This window comes from Rhipicephalus sanguineus, chromosome 1, assembly GCF_013339695.2.
Source record: "Rhipicephalus sanguineus isolate Rsan-2018 chromosome 1, BIME_Rsan_1.4, whole genome shotgun sequence".
Taxonomy (NCBI): domain Eukaryota; kingdom Metazoa; phylum Arthropoda; class Arachnida; order Ixodida; family Ixodidae; genus Rhipicephalus; species Rhipicephalus sanguineus.
Genome location: NC_051176.1, coordinates 18591548 through 18615680, shown reverse-complemented (window position 1 = coordinate 18615680; position 24133 = coordinate 18591548). Strand labels below are relative to the sequence as shown.

Below are 24133 nucleotides of genomic sequence, written 5' to 3'. Positions count from 1 at the left end.
GCTTAGATATCCCGCCTCATTGATCACTTTGCAGCTGGAAACTACTGCTCATCTTATGTGCGCAAGTCTTTTTCCAATGCCGTGCGTAATCATGACATCACAATTCCTCGTTTAACAATATTCGAATGAGCCGACGCGAAATTAAACACCTATTTCGCTGAACGCGGGCTATACTACCCGCAAACATGCTCCGCAGTGAAATTTAAAAGCATACATCAGGAAACTGCAAATTATCAGAGCAAGGCATCTCGCAAGTGAATTCTAGTCCCATCCCTTTTTCTATAAACACGTTTAGAATGTGCTCACTTCTTTGTACAGCGCGTGACTTGTCCATTAAATTCAAATAATCATCTGTATACCTGAACACTATAACACCTCTCTACAGTTTTGGTTAAACCCGATCACAAGCCGCTATGGCATTAAATGCCATAGCGGCTTGTGAACAAGTAATCATTGAATAAATACGAATTCGGTGTTCCAGCTCACATTGCTCGCGATAGCACGTTTTGACTGCATGTATCGGCACGTGATAACTCGCGCGTGCCGTTTTACTGCTACATCAAGTACATCCGCTCGGTAATACCTACACTGACTGCATCATTACTTTCGCATTGCATGTGTAGAGATACATGCAGGTGCGTTCAGACATGTGTAGTATTTAGGATTAATAATAATCAACCAGCGGCGACGCGTTTTTTTTTTTTTTTTTTTTTCGTTTGGTGCTCCCACGGCGCCAAAGAGCAGCGAGCGACGGAACAGCCGGCGGGCTCGCCGTACTCACAATTCCCATAGTGCTTCGCGCGCCCGCGGGGGGTTCTGGGATTGCTTGAAAAAGGTCCATTAGGTGCCTTTTTCCTTTTCCTCCCGAACCACCAAGAAGAAGAGCGGAGGGGGTTTCCTATGGGAGGAAGTGGCAGGGCCGGTGATGCCTTCCAACTTTCACCGGCAGGCGGCGGCGCTTGTCGCAAAGACCATGCGGTCTTTATACAGGGCCAAAAAATACCGAGGGTAAGCGAGTACAAGTACCTCGGAGTATGGGTAAATGAGGGGGATAGATATATGATGGTACAAGAGAAAGCATCGGTAGCAAAGGGAAAGAGGAATGCTGCAATTATGAAGCACAGAGCTTTATGGGGGTACAATAGGTACGAGGTGCTTCGAGGGCTGTGGAAGGGTGTGATAGTCCCGGGGCTTACATTTGGGAACTCAGTGGTGTGCATGAAGTCAGAGGTACAATCAGGAATGGATGTAAATCAAAGGACGGTGGCCCGCCTCGCGTTGGGCGCTCACGGGAAGACGACAAATGAGGCTGTAAAGGGTGATATGGGATGGACAGGCTTTGAAGTGCGGGAAGCTCAGAGCAAAATGAGATTCGAAGAGAGGCTGAGGAAAATGAAGAAGAGTAGATGGGCAGAGAAGGTTTTCAGGTATTTGTATAGAAAAAGTGTTGACACGCCGTGGAGAAAAAGAACTAGGAGGCTCACCAGTAAATATACGGCTAGCATTGCGGGCGATATGGCAACAAGGAGCATTATTACGTGTGGGCACGAGTCTACATGAAGCCTTGGGTTTTAGGGACAACAATGGAAAGCTGAACATGTCCGCGATAGAAATAAGTAAGAGACGGTTAGAGTATTGGTGGCAGAAAAGTAGAGATAAAGAACAAAAATAAATAATGGGGGAATAATAAGGTCATTCTGCCTTAAGAGGCAGAGAGATAGACCGTGAATTTGTATTTTTTGGTATAATAACATAGATTTAATCAATGTAGATAAGGTATTAGGCCAACATGAAACAACATGAAACAAGGAAGCTTTTTTTTTTTCGAGCCTGGTGGCAGACATGTCACCGCCCCGTTACAAAGGGGACGCTCATAGCATCCATCCATCGATCCGTGTAGCCCGCGCGCCGGTTTGGCCGGTGTGTCTTCGTCTTAGTGCCTCCGCAGCTTTATAGGTGCTCACTGTCTCGTGTCAAAATCTGTCTGTTTTTATCGTGGTTGCTCTGTTCTTTGTGTACGCACGTGTAAATGAGAACTGCAAAGAGTATTGATGTAGCGGGTGAAGCATCAGGGCAGGCAGAAAACATGCTTCGTGCCGCTGTGTCGGAGTTGCTATCGTTATAATAATAATATAATATATGAGGTTTAACGTCCCAAGGAGTTGCTATCGCATTTTCTGTTGAAGTACAGATGAGGTTTTTCGCTAATATTTTTGTATTAAGCAGTTGTGTGATTATTTTCCTGCCCGTTAAACATTTTCCACTGTGTTTTGCTCATAAGAACTGGTATTATGACTATTTGTATTGTGTCTCTTCTGTCGAGCGTTTTTTTTTTACATTTATGTGTGTGTTTTTAACGTTGCCTATGTTTCATAAGTTGATGGTCAAGTTGTGGAAAACAGGGATTTCTCATAGTGAAGCTCGGATTATATTCCCAGTTATTAAGGCGGGGTCAAACTTTGAAAGTGAGTTTCGAAGTTTGACTGTACAGCAGGTAATGAAAGCTATGACTAAAATTTGCGAGGTATTTTAAAGTAGACGGAGGTTAAATTAAAACTCAAAGATAGCTTTGAAATTGTTTAATATTTTTTATTTGTGTTTGCTTTTCTACTGATGTACTTTTTAAATAAGACCTGCCATCTGCAAAGCATTGGAATTTTGTATAAAGGTTTTACAGCAGTGGAAGTAAAATTGTGAGCGTACAACAAAAACTACATTTGTTGTTTTTTTTACGTTTGTTGATTTATGAAAATTGCCACTTGTGACTGATTCTTTAATACTAAAAAATACCAATGCGCATAGGCTACTGGTTCTAGTGCCAGTTATGTAAATGCCATTAGTTAACACGTGGAAATTTTTGTTTTCTAAGCCAACTAGTTCTCGATAAAAAGGTACAGAAATTACAAAAATGTTCTTTAGAAAAAAAACGCGGATATAACGTAGGGGTACGCGCGCATTACCTGTCAATGTGTCAAAGAAAAAGAACCAGAAATTCTTTTGGAACGCGCGAGTGCCGAAATGTGATGTATTTTCTGAAAGGTAAATAAATGCTGTATCAGGTAATTTTGAAATCCCACAATTGAATTTTCTTGCCGAAAACCCACCTTAAACTGTTCATTGCGGTTAAAAACAAGAGCCCATATTCACAAAGGTGCCTTGCACTTGATTTTTTCAGGCAATATTTCAGACAATCACAATGCTACAATAATGAAATTATCTAATTGAGATGTCGAGCTTGACTAATCACCCCTGTTCGGTTTCTTTGAACTCACCTTTCCTTCTGTTAAAATGAAATTCAAGCTCCAGAGACATTCGTAATGTTTTTGTGAAGTGAGCAGTGCCGTTCAACTAAAATGCATGAGTAGTGAATCCTATTCAGACTGGCTTGTGTTCACCGCATGTGGTCTAGAAAATACGGGCGCCATGCTGGAAAACGCAGAACAGTGAAAGTGACCCCACCCGACCCTACATTTGCGTGTAAACGATGCTTTACAGACTTACTGACGTAGTACAACAATGCAGAAGGCACAGCTGAACTGCAGAAACATCGAAACAACCGATCCGAAAGTATGGGGCATATGCTGATATCTGCAGCACTGGATGAGCAAAATGCATCATGTTTGTGGAAGCGAACAAAGCGCAAAAGCTAGTGTCATAATGTCTGCAAGAAATATTTGTGTAAAACCAGCGTGTGTAATATTTGTATTTGTGTAATACCAGCGTTACACGGGAATTTGCGATTACTGTCGGCCTTCTCCGGATCAAATATCTACTCGCGAGAATTATCGTAGCCACCGATCTGACGGCGCATGATACACTCTGCAAGTCCATGATGGTGCATCATACCGAGTGTGATGCGCTGCTAATATAATAAAATATGACCGCGACTGAGAGGCGCGAATTGCAGTTGACTGGATCGACTTCGAGTAGAATCGCTGCGTTGAAAACAGCGCGCACACGGGATGAAGGCTAAGGAACACAAGCGCTTCCTTAGCCTTCGTCCCGTCTTCGCACTGTTTTCAACGGAATAAGATGTACCAACTGGCCCTTCAAAGCACCGTGCTGCGAGTAAAATCGCCAGCGAATATTCACGAGTAGCAGCGAAGAATCCGAGTCGGACTTGATCGCGATCGAAACTGCCGTGGGCCATCCTTACGACACGATGCGTCTAACGTGTCAACCTTAGCTGATTGTTTTCGACTGGCAAGTTTGGTGTGTCGTAGTATATTAATTGCGACTTTTCTACTTCGCTTTGGTGGTGAAGCACAGAGTCGCGAAAACTAGCAGACGACGTGAGGTACGTGTGAAACGCTTCGTCGTTTTCTAGTGCAAAACCAGTTGAGGATTCTCTGGCGGGCAATAATTTGGCAATAAGATTTCCTTCTTCCGATCGAGTGTTTTGACGACTGTGTTAAAAAGAACGAAGAACACTGTATTCGCAGCAGAAAGCGCCCTGCTACGCAGCTGCAAGCGCAGGAGCCGCCGACGCGCGGTGGATGGCTGGATGGATGGATGCTATGAGCGTCCCCTTTGTAACGGGGCGGTGACATGTCTGCCACCAGGCTCGAAGAAAAAAAAAAAAAAAGACTTCCTTGTTTCATGTTGGCCTAATACCTTATCTACATTGATTAAATCTATGTATTATACCAAAAAAAGTATAAATTCACGGTCTATCTCTCTGCCTCTTAAGAAAGAATGACCTTATTTTTCCCCCATTATTTATTTTTGTTCTTTATCTCTATTTTCTGCCACCAATACTCTAACCGTCTCTTACTTATTTCTATAGCGGACGTGTTCAGCTTTCCATTGTTGTCCCTAAAACCCAAGGCTTCATGTAGACTCGTGCCCACACGTATACCTGGGTGAATGTCGCCACATTCAATCAGTACATGTTCCATCGTTCCCTTAGTTCCTCCGCAGCATGTACATTGTTCTTCTTCGTTAGTGAATCTCGCTTTATATCTACGCGTTCTAAGGCAGCCCGACCTTGCTTCAAACAGTAAAGCGCTTCCCCTTGAATTATCATAAAACGTTTCCCTCCTTATTTCGTTTTTTTCCCTTTCGGTAGTTACTCAGAGCCGGCTTCTTTTCCATCGCTGCCATCCAATAAGTCCTCTCCGCCTCTCTGACCTTCCGCTTAATGCTCCTTGTTGCCATATCGCCCGCACTGCTAGCCGTATATTTACTGGTGAGCCTCCTAGTTCTTTTTCTCCACTGCGTGTCAACGCTTTTTCTATACAAATACCTGAAAACCTTCTCTGCCCATCTACTGTTCTTAATTTTCCTCAGCCTCTCTTCGAATCTCATTTTGCTCTGAGCTTCCCTCACTTCAAAGCCTGTCCATCCCATATCACCCTTTACAGCCTCATTTGTCGTCTTCCCGTGAGCGCCCAACGCGAGGCGGCCCGCCGTCCTTTGATTTACATCCATTCCTGATTGTACCTCTGACTTCATGCACACCACTGAGTTCCCAAATGTAAGCCCCGGGACCATCACACCCTTCCAAAGCCCTCGAAGCACCTCGTACCTATTGTACCCCCATAAAGCTCTGTGCTTCATAATGGCAGCATTCCTCTTTCCCTTTGCTACCGATGCTTTCTCTTGTACCTCCATATATCTATCCCCCTCATTTACCCATGCTCCGAGGTACTTGTATTCGCTTACCCTCGGTATTTTTTGGCCCTGTATAAAGACCGCATGGTCTTCGTGATCACTGAATACCATCAATCCACATTTTGTTGCACTAAATCCTAGTCCTAAAACCTCACATTCCCTTCCTCATATATCTGCCAGTCGCTGTATATCATCTTGACTGTCCGCAAATAAGACAATATCATCAGCATAAAATAGACCTGGAAGCTTCTGCTCAACCATCGTGCCGACCTGTTTGTGTGACAAATTAAATCCAATGTTGCTACCTTCTAGCGCTTTTTCCATCCTCACCATGTACAGCATGAATAACAGCGGGGACAAAGGACATCCCTGTCTCAGCCCCTTGCTGATTTCAACGCTGTCCTTGCTACTTATTCCTTCCCATTCTATACAAACTGTATTTTCTCGGTATATTTCCCTCAAAAGCTGTATACAGTCGTCACCTATGCCCACTTCTTTCAGTATGTCCCACAAAATTTCCTGATTAACGTTGTCATACGCCCCGGTAATATCTTGATAAGCTACGTATAAGGGCCTGTTTTCTATTTTCGATATTTCTATACACTGGGTAAGAACAAACAGATTATCGTCTAACCGCCTGTCGATTCGAAATCCATTCTGAAGTTCTCCCAAAATATCATTTTGTTCTACCCACGCTTCTATTTTTAATTTTACTGCCTGCATCGCCAACCTGTATAGCACCGATGTAATGGTTAGCGGTCTATACGAGCGAATGTTATCCTTTTCTCCCCTGCCTTTATAGATTAAGTTCATTCTACTTTTTCGCCAACTGTCTGGTATTTCACTCTCCTGTAAGCACTTTTCTACGGCTTTCAGCAGTGCTTCTTTAGTGTTATGTCCGAGTTCGTTAATGAGGCTGACGGGAACCCCATCTAAGCCCGGTGTAGTGCGCCTAGGAATTTTTCCTTCGGCTTTCTTCCAATTGAAATTCTCTAGTACTACATCTCCGTCGGTTGCACTCCTTTGCGCACTTTTACTCACCGGGGGAATCCCCTGGGCGACCTTTTTAAACGAATCGGCTGTTATCTTTCGGATGTAACCTAGCGCTTCATACCCTTCCAATTGATTTCCTCCTTCATCTACCATATGTTGTTGCATTGTGACGACCTTAGCGAGTCGCAGCGCCGCCATGCGGTGACTATGGGAAGGCATCAGCGCTGTGGCCACGCCAAAGCGCGCGCTCAGCACACTAGCTGGTATATTCTAGGCACTATACAGGTGCTAGAGTGTACTAGAACTGTCGAGTGGCGTGAATGCGCCTCGCCGCCTGATGCCTTCCGCGTCGACCGTAGCGGCGGCGCTGCAGTCGCGCGGTACTGAAGGCGCGCGGCGCCGCGCGCAAGAACTGCTGGGTGAGTCGGCGGCACCCGGCTAATCGGTACTATTACTGATGCGGCTTTCGTTGCGTGTCTATCATTATTAAGCGTAGGACTCGTCGTCGTAAGCCTTGATCGACGAAACTTCGAAGCTTTTAATGGATGCTTGCATCATAAATGCCTTTGAGAGATACTGCAAATCAGTTCTTATAGCCGAAGTGATTGCTGCAAGGTACGCAAAATATAAAAATGAAAATGGGCTGATACCAACCGTGAAGATTCACTATCTCGGTGTAATTGAGCCGAACTCATTGCTGGGCTAGTTACATTACTGTCAATTAACTAGACGCCGAACGACCGCCCGAAGAGACAGAGGAAACAGAAAGGGCGTGCCTTATTCTAATTTCTTGTTTTAATGCTTTCTTCTCGTGGTGATTCGGCGTCTAGTTTATTCAGCGTAACTGAGCTGCTCTATTGGAATTTAACTGTGCACAGAAAGCTGTGTGCTGATATTCTGCCGAAAGCACGCCGTACATTTACCGTGCGTTGGCGAAGCTATGTGTACGGTGCGTATCTTTACAAATGCGCTGTGTAATTGTGACTTTTTCGACATTACGAGGGCTGAAAGGTATTGGAAGTCAATGGTAACTCGACCGGTACAAATAGCGGTCGTCCTCAGGGGCGCTGCATGGATATTGTTATTGGCGCCGGGTGGGGAGGTGAGACTTTACTGCCCGTATTTATGCGTGTAAATATATATGCACATATATATAAAAACATAATATCGCAAAGCGCAGAGCACCACCGCCCCTGCTGGCTTGACTTTTGACACTTTACAGATAAAGCAACGAAATTATAATACAAAACATGCATTGTGAAAAAGAAGTTTTTCCAATGGCATCGATAGGTCAGGAAAAGTGCAATATTAAGCTGTCCATTGAAAAGGAGAACTGGTTGTAGTGAATTTAGGCAGAATAACCGACGGGCTATATTTACATCTGCGCATTTTAAGATGCTTGACATAAGCCCTGATGCATGAAGTTTGTGCCTCGGAGCGCGCCTTCGGCTCGGCTCCTGCGGCTGGCTCGATTCCTGGTATTTTAAGCACTCAGAGGTCGCATAACCGATGCATAGTAACCGCGGAAGCGTAGGCGTGCGCAAGGGGGGTGGAGGCAGGGGGGCGGCCGCCCCCCCCCCTAGTCGCTTAAGAGGGGGGGGCGCAAAGTCTGCCCCATACATTGAATTAATAGGGATGGGGGGGGGGGGCGCTGCGACGAACATTCGCCCGACTTCACCCCCCCCCCCTGAAGGTGGACACTGCGCACGCCTATGCGCGGAAGCACGCTGTTGAAACAAGATAGCCTTTCGGCATTAAAGAAACAGAGCAAAACTGGCAGAACTCAGCCGTCACTAATATAAATGTTGTGATAGAGTTATTTGTACTCAGGTTACTCATGAAACAGTCGAGCGCATTGGAGCTCATATAAGGATAAACGCTCTGGATACCGTAGAGACTGCCGGCAGAAGAATGGTAGGCTTTCGTCGCTGGTTTTTTATTTCTTCGTAGTCATGTATAGTGTAGCGCGGCTCGAAGTGTTGCTTGCAAACCGCGCAGCAATCAGTGAGCAGCTAGGTGCAAAATCCAATTGTCGCCTTCTTTGGGGGCCGGCAGGCTCCAAAAACAGGGAATATCGCGGAGCAATTTTGGCACGCCTGCATATTCACTCGTGCACCACGGCGCGTAGCAGGCGTTGAGACACCGATTAAAGCTCAGTAATGTATTAAACACGCTCAAAACGCGCAATTACACGCTTTCGTAGGCTGCGGCGCGCGCGCGTCAAATGCAGACGCTCTCCACAGCTTCAGTACAAAGTGACTACTGCGCCTCCTCTACGATCGCCCGTCGGAGCATCACCTGAGATGCGGCGCGGCCGCTTCGTTCGTTCCACTGCCCCCTTCTAGTACACTGTACAGGTGCCATGCAGTGCGTGCAACAACTGCGTGGCCGAAACCGCATCACCGCAGGGCCAAGAAACAAGGCGCAGTTTCGTAGCGGTGGGTGGGAACGGGAACTGACGTCAACTTGTTGAGACCTGGTTTAGACCAATCGATGAGCTCAGTGCTACGTAAACTCGCCGATCGCTGAGTGTGCGTTACTGCGCGTACGAGGAGGATTGGTCAGGCCACGGAGCAAGAATTCTTGAGGAGGCGAAACTGCGCTCGCTCGGGCATCCTAATAAAGTCACGAAATCGGGCACAGCGCTCACGCGCCCTCTGTCGGTAGAGTCCGCTAGCGGAGAAGGAAAAATGCGCGCGTCTCTCTCACCGCGCTCTCCGACTAAGCTCGTCGGTTCAAGGCATGGTTCAAGGCCATTCGTCGCCGATTCGCCGTTCGCGCTTCCCGCCCGAATGGATGTGTTTTTGTGCGTCCTCGCCGGCTCCATATTTTAACGCGACAGCGTTAAAGAGCCCGTTTCGCAGAAATACCGGTGTCGGCGTCCGTGTCGGTGAGGCTAGCAAATGAGAAGGCGATGCGCACGGGGCCCGATTACGCTATCGCGTTCTACTCTTAAAGGCGAAGCTCAAGCACACTCCAAGTTTTTTCTGTAAATTAACGAGAAAAATGGCGTCACATACAGGAAAATTACCACCGTGATATTTTTGGTACAACGTGAAATCTATAATTTTTGATAACGTGAACTCAATGAGTTAGGTATAATTTATTTCAACGAATGATGGGACTTACCCTACATGCCATCAATTCAGATTTAGGTTGTTGCGGCGGCCGCATTTAGATGGGGGCGAAATGCTATAGGCCCGTGTGCTTACATTTAGGAGCACGTTACAAAACCCCCGGTGGTTGAAATTTCACATTGTCTTTTTTTGAGAACAGCAGACAGGTATCTGGGACAGCGCGCGGAAAGATTGAAGGCACGGCGTCTCGTAACAACACTGGCCGTTTCGGTTTGTCAAGGAGAACTTCGCCACCAAGTTCGCCATAATAGCGCCGCCCGTCTATGTCACTGTACGAGAAGTGCTTCTCGCAAACGTAGTCACGAGGCGTCAGCTGTCGGTCTTTTCTTGGTATGGCGCGAGCCCACGCTTCCAACCTCACAGGGTCACTAGGAGCTTCGATAGTAATTACCTTCTCCTCGCAGGACGCGTACCCACTGCTGCAGTTCGGCACGACACATTTCCGCCCCATCCTGAAGAAGCACTGGTCGAAATCTGCAAAGCACTCTCCTTTGTCGCGGCGTGAAAAGCGCGCGCAAACATCGAGGAGTGGGCGCCACCGGCGCAACGCGCGGAAGCGACTGAGAGCGCCAAAGAGAAAGAAACCAGTAAATCGCGAAGGGAACTTTCTCTCCCAAGGCCACCTACGCATGCGCGCGCACAAAATGCGAGCGAGGAGCGAGGGGCGCGTGCATGCGGCGATAGACGTCGTCTGCTCAGGGGCCACTACTAGCAGTTCGTTTCAAGCGCTGTACGGCCTATAATTCTGGCAGTATCGATTAGGAACTGCAACTAAAATATCTGTCATATCTACCGATTGATGTTACAGACAGAAATCTTAGAAATTTGACAATGTACGAGGTGCTATCACGATTTTTATGCGTCGCGTCCATAGAAGACCGTGTAAAAGATGGCAACAGGCCGAAAGCGTCATCTGTCGTGATTCGGCGTAACCGCATTCCGCCGTGACGCTATCGCGCCGCCCTCGCGCGCTGCCGCGGCCGAGAGATTCTCCTCCTCAAATACTTCTTTCTCCCAGTGTTGGCGGTAACGCGTTACAAGTAACGGCGTTACCGGTAACGCGTTACTTTTTTCAGTAACTTAGTAACGTACTCGTTACTATTTCGGAACTGTAACGGGTAACGTACTTTCGTTACCATTTTTCGGTAACGTGAGGTGTCACGTTACTCGTTACTTTTCATTCCAATTATCCTCGCAGTCTTACACACAATTCATTCGTCTTGTAGGAGCGCCTTCCTTTGAGCTCGCCCCGACGTTATTTTGTTGCTGCTGCGGACTGCTGTCGGCCCGCCAAGCGTTGACAAAACGACCCCGCACGGGGTCCTTTTTTGCGCAGGGGAAATTGTAATGGGGAGCAAATTCCCGAAATGTATTAATTAGATCTGCTTTAGCTTCGGCTACCTTGCTATGGAGGTTCAAGTTGTCGTTGAATGTCGATGAAGCGAAGCGTTATGCGGTGCTCGTAACCGTCAAAAGCGAACTGTCGAGATCTGCTCGGCTTGAGGACATCGACTTCCAGCACAAAGAAGGATGACCGAGATCCAGCACAAAGAAGGATGACTTCTTCGGAAATGCCTTTTGAACCTAATCGCCAACTGAAGATGAGCGGCTGTCTCGGTACCTTTGATGACGCATGGCATCGTCAAGGAAAGCTTTCCGCGCGCTCACCAGCTCTTCCTTAAAGTGAATACAGGAGTACCATATAGTGCGTCCGTCGAGCTCCTATTTAGCGAGGTGCGGACGTATTAGCTAATAAACGAGTCAAGCTGTCCGATTAAAGCTTTGAAACGCAGCTGTTGCGTATATTCAGCAGTTTGTAGTTACATCAGGAAACTGTTCCTGCAATACTCTAGCACTGTTCATAAGCTTCGTATTCAAAATTAGTTTTGCTTCTTGTTATTTGCAACTGCGCCTTTGTTTCTGGTTATTGAAATCCTGAGCAAGCGACGCTGACCTTGAACACTTTCACATACGCAGTCGCAATATTTGAGGCAATTATACAGGTCATATTGGAAAAAAAAGAACTTGTTTATGTGCGCAAATACTTTTCCCCAGATTTATGCCATTTAAGCATTCTTTTATTGCTACAAAATCTGCGCATTTATTTTGGTAGTAGAAGCACGCCGTCATAATTACTGCAGGCTTGTTCAGTGGTGTTTTCATTGCGGAGAGCGTTGGTGATGAAATCGATCACTTTGTGTTTAATGACCCATTCCGAAAAATAGCTTCCCCATGTGCCACGCAGTTAGAAGCCATCACACGTAATTATACAGGTAACTTTAGGCCACTATAATACTGCGAAGTTACGGCAGATTTGTGCAAATTGTTCTTGTTTAATCAGTATTTCGGGTAAAATTTTTGCTTGGGCGACAACTTTAATGTTACATGTGAATAGGAGTTTTATAAAGTTGCTATTGTAGGTTACTGAGTTGAAAAAGCACTGATTAATATTTCTGACTATGGTGTAACGGCAGAAGTAACGTCCGTTACTTTTTCTCGGTAACGGTAACGCGTTAACTTTTTTTATGGGTAACGCAGGGCGGTAACGCGTTCCTTTTTCTTTAGCGTAACGAGTAACGTATTTAGTTACTTTTTTTCGGTAACGCATACAACACTGCTTTCTCCGTGGGTCAGGCGTAGGAAAGAAGCGCGGGAATTGTTTTCCGAAATGAAGGGTCTGCGCGGCGCTGTAATATTCAGAAAAACGTGATCGCCGCGGTCTACTGTACGAATTAGCGAGCTTGTTTGGGGGGTGTAAAAAAAAAAGTCGCAGCCTGTTTACGGGCCATTTAAAATACTTATATAGGCGGCGCATCCAGAATTGGGACGCTGCACAGCAGCAGTGGAGTGAATTCACAGCAGTGGCCATGTCACAGCAATGATAAACTGTTGAGGGCTTCGCCGACACGCTTTCGTTAGAGAGCACATCATGGTCTGGCTTCATGGTGCACTGCAGTATTGACCTGGCGCCGTTCACTCCATCCGTCCACTTGGACAAACCTTTGCCGATGTAGCGCGCTCTTTCGTTGTGCTCTACTATCATCTCTCTTTTCATCATCTAACCTCCGTGCCCGGCAGCACATTTGCTTTCTTTCTCTCCCGCTATCTCTTGCATAAGCTATATTCTTCTGTGCGTTTCATTTCTTGCGCACAAAATGATTTCGTTGAATTTGTGCGACAGTGCGTCAGCACTATTCATGAATACGCTGCATACGGGTGCCTTATAAAGGTTCGTTGCGATACAAAGGTTGTATACTAGTGACGTCACAACTTAGTCTTTGTTCCAAGCATGCTTACACAAAGACAAGGACTGCACATAGTCATTAGCACCGAGTTAACTTAACTGGCCCGTCTACTGCGTGACTTTGGCAACATAATACGCAGTGGACGACTTTTTGCTCGGCAAGATTTCTTTTCCATGGGGCTTTTATTCCGTCTTATGATGCTCACTTCTGCTCTGTTTATTCATTTCGCTTTGCAGTGCCAACCCCACTACTGGTACATCAGCGCTGACCTCCAGATATTCCCTGTTGTGCTTGCGACATCTATACTGATGGGCAGGTGGGTCCAATCTCTGTACTAACGCAATGCCAGGGAGCGGGCAAGAATCTCAAGCTTCGGTATTTTAAATATACGAAAGGCCCTTCCCGTAGGTTATCCACCGGCCCTTCATGGGCGCTGAATGATCAGCACATCACATTAACTGTCGTACTATAGTAACGGGGTTTAACTCTAAGAGCACCCCTGGTCTTGAGAGATGCCTCAGGCGAAGGCTCCGCATTGTCCTGATCACTGAATTCACTTACACGCAGTGCTCTGTTCACGACTGCTCCGTGTGAACGTCTAAATGCTGTGCTAGGAGTGCAAATCCAATCAACAATAATGTCGTCTGATCAAGTACTGCTTAAACATTATATGGTCATATTAACTTAGCTATAGTGCGTTGATTATAGGAAGAGAAAATAAAGATAAAAAATACACGGTATCTTTAATTTTGTGCCGTAAACAGGACGGCACTCTCCTATCTGACTCGGTTTTTCTCCAACTTTTTTACTTGTTGCCTTTGAAAGTGTTTTTTTGTGTTTCGTATTCAGGCTACATTGACTAATTAAAAATACCCCAACTTTCCATAGTAACCCTTTCGCTCCTTTAGAACATAATGTTGTTCATCTTTACCGATGAGGACCTGAGTGGCCTATAAAACTGTCACGACGAACTTTTATAGGACTTGAAGGCAGCGTCGCCGCCCGGCTAAGAGTGGTGTGCTTGGTAGGGTGATTTTGAAAAGATCTGAAGCCACATTTTCCTTCAGTATCCCTTTAACAATGGGCCTATGCTGCAGCAAATGGGAGAATTCTTTGTTACTCATATACTCAACTGCAGCGTCTTCCATGTGCGGTTCTTTTAAATGCGAAGCATTTCGTAGCGAACTTTTGCGACTTTGAGCGTATCTATCTATCTATCTATCTATCTATCTATCTATCTATCTATCTATCTATCTATCTATCTATCTATCTATCTATCTATCTATCTATCTATCTATCTATCTATCTATCTATCTATCTATCTATCTATCTATCTATCTATCTAGCCGCCTACGACTTTATGCTCTCCTGGCCGTTTCGTTAATCGCATGTATACCAAAATTCGTGTGGTATAACATGACCTTGTTACAAAGATAAATGGCAGGTCATAGGATGAAAATCGTGACATGCATATTATGAACAGCATGATTTAAATTCCATGGCCTTAGGGCTCTTGCGGCCGTTCCGTTACTTTAATATATACCAAAATTGGTATGGCGTGACAAGAGTTCATGAAGAACATAATGACAGGTCCTAACATGCACATCATGACACGCATGACATGCGCAGCATGATTTACATGACATGGTCTCGGGGCGCTCGCGGCCGTTTCAATGAATGGAGATATACGAAAACTGGTATGATGAGATATTTCTCTATGAAGAACATAACTGACACGTGGTAACGTGAAAATCATGACATGCATGTCATTTCATGTACGACATGGTTTACATGCCACGCTCATGGCGCACTAGCGGCCGTTTCGCTAAATTCATATACACCAAAAGTTGCATTGTGCGATGTGACTGTATGAAGAACATGAATAACAGGTATTAACATGAAAACCATAACATGCATGTCATGATTTACATGCCATGCTCATGGTGCAGTCACGGCCGTTTTGCTTGCTTGATATACACCAAAATTGGTTTAGAATAACAGAGAGCTGAGCTAGTTGGTAAGTATTCATTCTAAAAAGGCAGGGCGTGCAAACACGGACACAAGAAAGAAGTCAGGACACCACAAACGCCGACTAACAACTGAAGAGACGCACAACGGCTGAAAAGAAAGAATGCACGAAAACTTACCTGACACGACTGTATGACGAACGTAATGAGAGGTAGTATTAATGAGAACTAACAGACAATAACGCCAAGGAAAGTATAGGGGGTGTTATCTGTAGTATTTAGAATATAAATATGAAGAAAGTAAAGTGGACGAAAAGATGACTTGCCGCCGGCAGGGACCGAACCTGCGACCTTCGAATAACGAGTCCGATGCTCTACCACTGAGCTACGGCGGCGGTCGTCCTCCCGTCCACTTTCTGGGGTATATATGTTGATTTAAACCAAGGAGTGTTAGTCAGCGCCAATCGCGGCGAGTGTGGAACACTCTTTTTTTGCCTGTTGGCGTCACGTAGCACATGATCTTTTTACGAGCTGGCAGCTGACCAATAATCCCTCGCATACTACCTTAAGGCATTAAGTCTGCCAGGACGAGACCCTCGCTATGAATGAAGGAAAGCAGATGATTTTTAAGGGCTCGTTAAGGTGGTAACATGAAAAGCATGACGTGCAAGTCATGTAAGTACGACATGATTTACATGCCACGCTCATGGTGCGCTCGCGGCCATTTCGCTAGACTGATAGACACCAAAACTGGTATTGCGCGATGTGACTGTATGAAGAGCATGAATAAAAGTTGGTAACATGAAAACCATAACATGCATGTCACGATTTACATGCCACGCTCATGATGCATTCGCGGCCGCTTCGCTGGCCTCATATACACCAAAATTGGTATTGCGTGACGCGACTGTATGACGAACGTAAATGAGAGGTGGTAACATAAAACATATGTCATGCATGACATGTACGACAAGATTTACATGCCACGCTCATGGTGCACTCGGGGCCGTTTCACTAGATTGGTATACACCAGAATTGGTATTGCGCGACGTGACCGTATGACGAACGTAAATGAGAGGTGGTAACATGAAAGTCATGTCATGCAAGTCATGTACAACATCATTTACATGCCACGCTCTGATGCATTCGCGGCCGTTTCTCTAGCTTGATATACACCAAAATTGGTATTTTGCGACGCGACTGTATGACGAACATAAGTGACAGGTGGTAACATGAAAACCATGATATGCATGTCATGTGTGGCGTGATTTACATGCCACTTGATGGTGCACTCGCGGCCATTTCGCTCGTTCGATATACACCAAAGTTGGTATTGCTCGATGTGACTGTATGACAAACATAAATGACAGGCCTTAACATGCGAATCATGTTATGCATTTCATGTACGGTATGATTTACATGACACTGTCATGGTGCGCTTGCGGCCGTTTTGTTAACTGGATATATACCAAAATTGGTATGGCATGACACGAGTGCGTGATGAACATAAATGACAGGCCATGCATTCTATATACCAGAATATACGTTTCATTGGCATGGTATATACCATATTGTGCATGCATGCGTGCATGGCAAACATGCGATATATGGTGAACTAGATGCCATGGCATGAATGATTTCATCTGCCTCAAAGACAAACAAGGCGATGTATGCAGCTCTTTGCTGGCTGCTTCGCATTACATCGATTCCCACAGTGCGTGGGATCTGCCGGATTTTGTCAGTAACTGATGTTGCTGTAGAACTTGCTGTGCGGTGCTGTAGCACTTCCTTACCAAAAATGGCCGACGGCCGACAGTTTAGTAAAACAAGATTGCAGAGAGATCTCGCATAAACATTGTGCGCAAATATGACCTACCCAGAGATGAAAAGCTGTGTAACACTTGAAGGCCAAAGCGTGCTTCACATATGGTAATGCATTACAGTGGAGGACGAGAGTTCTAGTAAGACACACTGAGCCGCAGTGTGAGAAACGCGCGCAAGGGGCAATCACACGGTCACCCAGGAAATTGCGCTTTTCAGCGAAAATACAAGGGTCTATCGGGCCTACATCAAAGATGGACCTTAAGAGGATATTTCAATGCAAATTAAGCCCTAGATGTCTCCGGCTATAAAGCCCCCAAACCTCTGGCGACCGCCATTTTCCCAAGGCGTGTGTGACGTCATGTGCCGCACGGAGGGAATCCTTCGTCTTCTTTTAAAGATTCTGCCGTTGCAAATTGTTCAATTTCATTGCCAAACTGAATAAATGTGAAATAGCTCGATTGCATGCACAGCTGAGCACAGAAGAAAATAGTTCGCCGGAGTGCTTGCAAGCCAAGCAGCTTGGTACGTCACGGCTCGCGAGTGCGCCAGTGTTTCCCCACTCTCGCGTGTTTGCGCTAAAATTTGGCCAGCTTGTCTGAGAAGTCACATAGGTCCCTTTAAACGAGTGCTTCCTCCGACCCACCTTTGCCAGAAACCAGGTAAACTGATGTCATTGTATGAAAGCATGCAATGACGTCACAAATTTTTAATATGTGTTACGTATGATGACGTCATGAGCGGCGTAGGTCACGTGGGTTTTCGTACATTCGTCTGCCGTGCTTTGCTCAAGGGGTTAAATAATATCTGTGGTTTAACGTTCCAAAACCACGATATGGTTATGAGGAACGTCGTAGTGAAGGGCTTCGGAAACTGCGACCACCTGGGGTTTCTTTAACATGCACCTGAATCTAAGTACACAGGCCTCAAACGTTTTCGCATCCATCGAAAATGCAGCCGCCGCGGCCGGGATTCGATCCTGGGACCTTCGGGTCAGCAGTTGAGCGCCATAACCACTAGAGCACCGTGGCGGAGATTTAAAGCCTTAACATTCTGTTTGTTTCTCTGTATATGTCATTTTCGCGCTTTTGGTATAATCAATGCACTACAGCAACTCCAACAATGAACTTTTGGTGAATTTGTTTCAACATGTGCGCAACGTAGTCGGCAACGTTGGTGCAGGGTTTTAAATGCGAAGCATTTCTTAGCGAACCCAAGGCACATTGAGAGTTTTTATCTACTTTATCTTATTATCTATTTCTAATCTTAGTTTTTATCTATTTTTACCTTAGACGTTTGCTCTGTCCAGCACTTCGTGCTGAATGCCCTTGCATACAGAGGAAGCCTACAGGAGGCTTTTTAAAGCATCAGAATTTGGATGCACCACCCCTTAAAGCGGTAGTGCCACCAAATTTTTTACTTGGGCGTTCTTTGTTGAAGACGTTTCTTATTGCTCTAGGAAGCATGATACACGCTCCAAGATTCTTGTATTCTCGCTAAATAATTTGATATTGCCACACTTATATGAACGCTTTCGGTTGCGGCTTCTGGGCGCCGAGTTGGACAGTGGGCCCGCAACACGTGGGCCCGCAAAGCGGTGACGCACGCAGTGTTCCATCATCGGCTCTCTTTCGCACACGCACGCGAGCAACCATCCGGTTGCTTTCAAAACTTGCTAAAAGTTGCTAATAGAGAATATGAGTTTTGTACGGAATTCCGGTATTGCGGAATCGCGGAATTCCGGTATTGCGGAACCCTTTGCGGAGTACTGGGTTACCGGACGACGGTAACGACATCTTGTGACCCTTCGTGCAACCACAATTATAGGCGCGCTTGTTTCTTTTCGCTGAGTGACCGTGACGAAAACAATTTATAAAAGGCAACGTATTTCAAGCTACGCCGCTGCCGAGAGTTTACACCAGCAGAGAAGTAGAATATATTAGGTGTCTGCAACAGCAATTTTGTGCTTGTCTGGTTGACCTTTGCGCCGCCAGGTGGCCCCACCTATCTGGCTTTTCAAGTTTACGGCTACGGCACGGGCACCCGTTACGCTAAAGCAAAGAAGAGCAAGTTTGGCTGATTCGGCAACACGCTGAGCAAAAATGAGTGTAGGTTCGTAGCCGATGCACTCTTTCTTGCCTGGTGCAGAGGAGCTGTGGGTCACTGCTCGCTGGACGTCATTCTAATATGGTCTGACGTCACTAAAACATTCCATACACTTCCTACACAGTTCCGTCAGTGTCAGTCGCGCTAGCGATGGGTCTCGATCGCGAGAATGAGCATTAGGAACACTTTGAAAGCGAATGCAAATATATTCTAAACGTTTGCTATGTGCAGTACTTCGTGCTGACTGTCCTTGCATACAGAGGAAGCTACAGAAGGCTTTTCAAAGCCTCAAAATTTGGTGTCACCACCCCTTTAAGCAAAAAGCGTTCGAAATACCTTAAAAGTAGAAATACGGGATAATTGAGTTGTTGAATTTGCTCCGTATTGTTATTGGCACAGTAGAATTCATTTCAAATACAACTCCACGTTGTATTTAGGCAAGCATCACGCGAGTTGAACAAAAATAAAATTGCAGTTTATTCTAATTCAGGACGTTATAGACGACAGCGCAAGAATCAGGCCTTCTTAAGCTCTCATATGGAGCCAGAAACATCTCATTTGTGTTTTCGTGCATTGACTTGACGCATTCAATAATAATATCTCATGGTTGCCGGAAGTCTTCTCTTACCGGACCCACGAGCTCTGTGAAGTGCTTGTTTTGCCTTGCGAGTTAACATGTGGCGTTATCGTAGGAACCTCCGGCTGGGTGTCATCATCTCCGCCAGCATCCTAGTTGTAAGCGTTGGGGTGGTTGGTGCTCTCACGTATGTCAACGGCTACCCGCCTGCCATCCTTCTTCTCGGCAAGGACGTCCTGTGAGTAGACGGGCAGTCCGTGTTGACAAGCGAGTAATTGATATACGCATTTTTCGCGCGTCGCTCGCCTTTGTTTGGCTGAGATCCTTGTTCAACGGCGAAATGTTGCGTAGCTTCTCAAGGGCGGCATTGCAGTGCAACGTGTGCATGTTTCCTGCACTGCACTTTTAATCCACCTGCAAATCGCGTGCGTGCTTTTTTAGTTTGTTTGTTTGTGCTACTTATCTTTTTAATTGCTTTGTGGCAGATTGAGCTGTATTGCTTCATTAGGCGGACTTAAGCGATAAATAAACGTTTATGACGGGCCAATATTAAAATTTTACCATTTCTGTTTTTTTAGTAATTAGTTTAAGTCAGATATGGTAATTTTCGAATTGCAACCGGGAGTTCACAGGACTGAATCTTTGTGAAACGAATGTAATCAGCCGCCAGTTTAGGTATGAAATTTGAAATGAGATGATGTGGGTTGTTTGACGCAGAAAGGGAATTTCGAAGGCTCGTTTTTCTTTGTTAGACACATCATTAATGAGAACTGACAGACATTCAAGCCAAGGAAGGTGTGGGGGATGTTATTTGTAGTAATTGGGATATAAATGAGAAGAACTTAAAATGGACGAAGAGATAACTTGCCGCCGGCAGGGACCGAACCTCTTCGGGCCTTCCGATATTATGCCAGGGATTATTCGTCAACTGCGAGCTCGTAAAGAAGAAAGGTGGTCCACACTCGCCGTTGTGGCTACGGGCGGCGCTGATTAACACTGCTGGGTTTCAATGCGCATATATGATACCGAGAATGTGGACGGGTGGGTTACTGCTGCCGTAGCTCAGTTGGTAGGGCATCGGACGTCTTATTCGATGGTTGCAGGTTCGGTCCCTACCGGCGGCAAGTTATCTTTTCGGCCACTTTAATTTCTTCACAGTTATGTCGCAATTATTACGCATAACATCCCCTGTACTTTCTTGGACTGTTAGTTCTCATTATATTTTTCGTGATATTATCTCGCATATTCGTGTTCCTGACATTTAATTACTTTGGCGCATCAATATGTTCTGTAATGTCGTTTTGCGCACATGAGGCAACCGGCTACAATTTGTTTTGCACGTACAGCGCAGAAGCAAAATCGTATATCTTGGAACACGGTCCTTCGTCTTTCGGGACTGTACTTACTTCGATTTAGACACAGTGTGGCCTAATACCTTTGGGTGTGCTGGTATCTGTGAATGACGTTACAGCTATTCGAAGGAGCTGCTGTCCGAGATCTACTTCCGACCCTACGTCCACATCGGTCCGTACATAATGGGCTCCCTGGTGGCCTGCCTGTACCTCCATCGCCGGCATGTTCGCATCCCACCCGTAAGTGCAACCATTGTGCTTCCAGTTTTGGTAGCCGTTAAAAGGCAACAAGCGCTACTGCAAGGACGTCGTGCGTGTCCATGCACCACGGGAATACTATCAAGGAATGGTCAAGTTGCCCTGGTTTTTATGGGGCAACTTTTCCTTCTTCATTTCAAGGCCACCGCTAGCATACAGTGTATCCGTAATAAAGGCCAGTTGAACCCATTTAGACGCGAATTGGCAGAGAAGCAGAGCATGGAGCTTTGACCACGGGGACAAATGTCCAACTTATGTGTGCTCATGACGCCATTCACACGAACATTGAACGCATTAGTGTGCGGTTGCGCTGACGTTGGACTTAATTGAAAGCAGCATAGTGTGCATGAGTGCGAAAACAAAATAAGTAATAGGAACTAGCACTATGAGAACACTACTTTTTGTTTCCTGTTCCAAGTATTTTGCCAACGAACGTGCGATGCTCACTGACCAGTGACCACAAGCACGAACGCCAAGATTAGTTGTAAGACAAAAGACAGCTCTAGAGGAACAAACGATGCGGATAAATTTCTTCAAGCTAACAGGAAACACTACAGCAAACCGCCAGCGAGAGATTCCCCATAGAAGATCGTGGGGCGAAGTTAGCGAGTGATATCTACTACAGATTTGGATGGCCCCCAGGAGTGCGTTACAGTTCCCTGGTTTTTTATGTAATGGGCTGTGGCCTGGAGCAATGTGGTCCTGTAAGCCAGCACTGTAATCTTTCGATTAAGACTTTATCCCGCTACTACTTTTGATAGATATTAATGCCACCTGTACCTGCCCGTGAAAATAGGATGCTCTGACCCGTTACTATCTTCGCGACAGAGCGTCACCTGTACACAATGCAAATGAGAGGCTCGGAATAGCAGTACACAGAAAGAGTGCGAAGAAACGCGAAGCACTTGAGTTGAAATCAAGTTTACCACTGCATTACGCTGAACGAGCGTCCGTGTGATTGTAGAAGATGACGCATAGCTTATTCCTGATTGAATATTCCGTCATTCTCATGGTGTTATCTTCACAAGGAGTAAGGAAGTAGTTTGCCATTGCTGCCGTCATCGCGGTGCCACCGCTGCCGCTGACGCACCGTCTTCGGATATGTGTCCGCCAGTTCGACCGATATTACATTGACCTGGGTGCTAGTAGTAACCACACCGCCCCCTACAGTCAAGATATTCCATTTATTCTAGCTTGTCTCCAGGGTCTGTCGAACAAGGGTGGCGCCCGTACCAGTAGTAGTACTGCAATTCACCTAGCTTCGAGGAGCAACACTCAATCCCTTCCATTACTTTGTGATAGAAATATCGGTAACCTGGTGGTAAGCATTTATGCTGACAGCCAGTCATAAATTCTGGCTGCAAACAAGAGAGTTGCGCTCCTATCCTACACAGTTCCTGGAGGTGCTCGGCTGGCTAGCATGCGTTGCGGCTGGCGCCTACGTCAACTTGGTGACGGTGGCCTGGGAGGACGGCCGCTATCCGAGTCCACTCTGGTCGAGCGCTTATGCCGCTCTCCACCGCGTGGTGTGGGCAGGCTGCCTCGGCTGGGTTGTCTACGCGTGCGCCATTGGTAGGGGAGGTGAGCGCTCTGGTTTCCGCACACTGCTCCTCTTCATCACCTTTATCTGTCCAAGTGTTTCATAACTTGTTATCTAGACGAATTGCATTCAAGTGGCATTTCTTCGCTGCTGTGATAACGTATGTGTCATTCCACGCCAAACGTCTCAGCCATTTTGGCGACCATTTCAAATGTATTCGATCATGCTGATTTCTTGCATTGATAAGGTGAGCTGCTAGAATATTCCGGAGTGCAAACAGCGTGATTTTTTCACACGGGGACAAAAGCAAACGGCTCGGACAAGCGCTGACTTTCAACTGAAATTATATGGCACACGAAAGGTTACGGGAAATTTTATAAAAAAAACATAAAAGCGTGACATGATTTCTTGGCATAATCACATGTGCTCCTCTGGAAATGACGATTCTTTTCACGACAGACAGACAGATGCCTTGCTGATGCAGGATGAGCCTTCGTGCGCTATCTGGGCGGCTTCAATCATTTCGCGAGTGCGTTGGTTTTGATGTCTAACGATGATCTTGGTTTCTTCGAACAAGGGGATGCATCCACAGGAATGGCAGTGAAGAGCTAGAAAACCTTCTTTAGCATTGCGTACATTATTGTTATGCTCACGAAGACGGTCATGTAGACACCTGCCCGCCTGACCTGCATATCATCTCCTGCTTGAAAGTGGGATTCGATATACGACATTGCAGGTGCATTCCACGTACTGTTTGCGAGGCCTGACGGTGCACTTGCCTTTTCTTTTCTTGATGGGGCAGGTGACACGTGAACGAATGATAGTTTACGTGGTGCTGAAAAAAACCACTTGAACACCACAGTGTGACCCTATTTTCTTATGTCGTGCGAAATTTTATGCATGTATGGAATGACGGAAACCCTGTTTCGCCGACCAGCTTCCATTTCTAGCTGCTGGACATTTTCCCTGCGGTTTTTCTTCTTCTTTCTGTGGATCGTTTCCGCTACTGACGTGAGCAGCTTTTCCTGCTGCTTCGAGTCGACGTACCTGAGCATTCGGCGACACCATGGCTTGAAGAGTTTTCCATGTCATTGGAAAAACATGTCTGGACAATGCTTCTCTTCACTAACTTTGTGCGTGATGATGTACGTACAATGCAACAATGGTTTTTGTGCTCGCGGCTCGTACATTTAGCATTCCAAAAGGTCAGCCGTAGATCTAAGAAGCGAATGGTGTTGTCCCGCAGGATTTCGTGTGTGATAGACAGTAGCTATAGACATTCTTCAAACAGTGTGATCATTTTCCTGCTCTCAGGTTGGAAGTTAGCAGCGTTGCACTGCAAAATCACGAGATAGTCATCGACAAACCGGAAAGTTTTGAGAACACTGCTACTACGAAGGTGCTCGCTGAGAGCCCTGTCTAGCTTTGCTAGGAACAGGTCACCCAAAAGTGGGGTAACACATGAACCTATAGAAGCACCATTTCTTTGACGACAAATTTTATTCCATTCCACATAGGTGGATT

General features: G+C 46.0%; 1 protein-coding gene and 1 non-coding gene across 3 annotated transcripts in view; one reads left to right on the top strand and one right to left on the bottom strand.

The window, feature by feature from the left end:
- Positions 1–24133, top strand: part of LOC119389764 (nose resistant to fluoxetine protein 6) — a 157207-nt gene that overhangs the window by 97733 nt on the left and 35341 nt on the right. For both annotated transcript variants that reach the window (XM_049413727.1, XM_037657150.2), the window contains 4 exons: positions 13225–13304; positions 19575–19697; positions 20931–21051; positions 22464–22650. In XM_049413727.1, coding sequence (XP_049269684.1) covers positions 13225–13304; positions 19575–19697; positions 20931–21051; positions 22464–22650 — 511 coding nt within the window. The remainder of the gene's footprint in view (positions 1–13224; positions 13305–19574; positions 19698–20930; positions 21052–22463; positions 22651–24133) is intronic.
- On the bottom strand, positions 15279–15350 carry Trnat-cgu (transfer RNA threonine (anticodon CGU)). The gene has a single exon. It is a non-coding gene; the product is annotated as a tRNA-Thr (tRNA).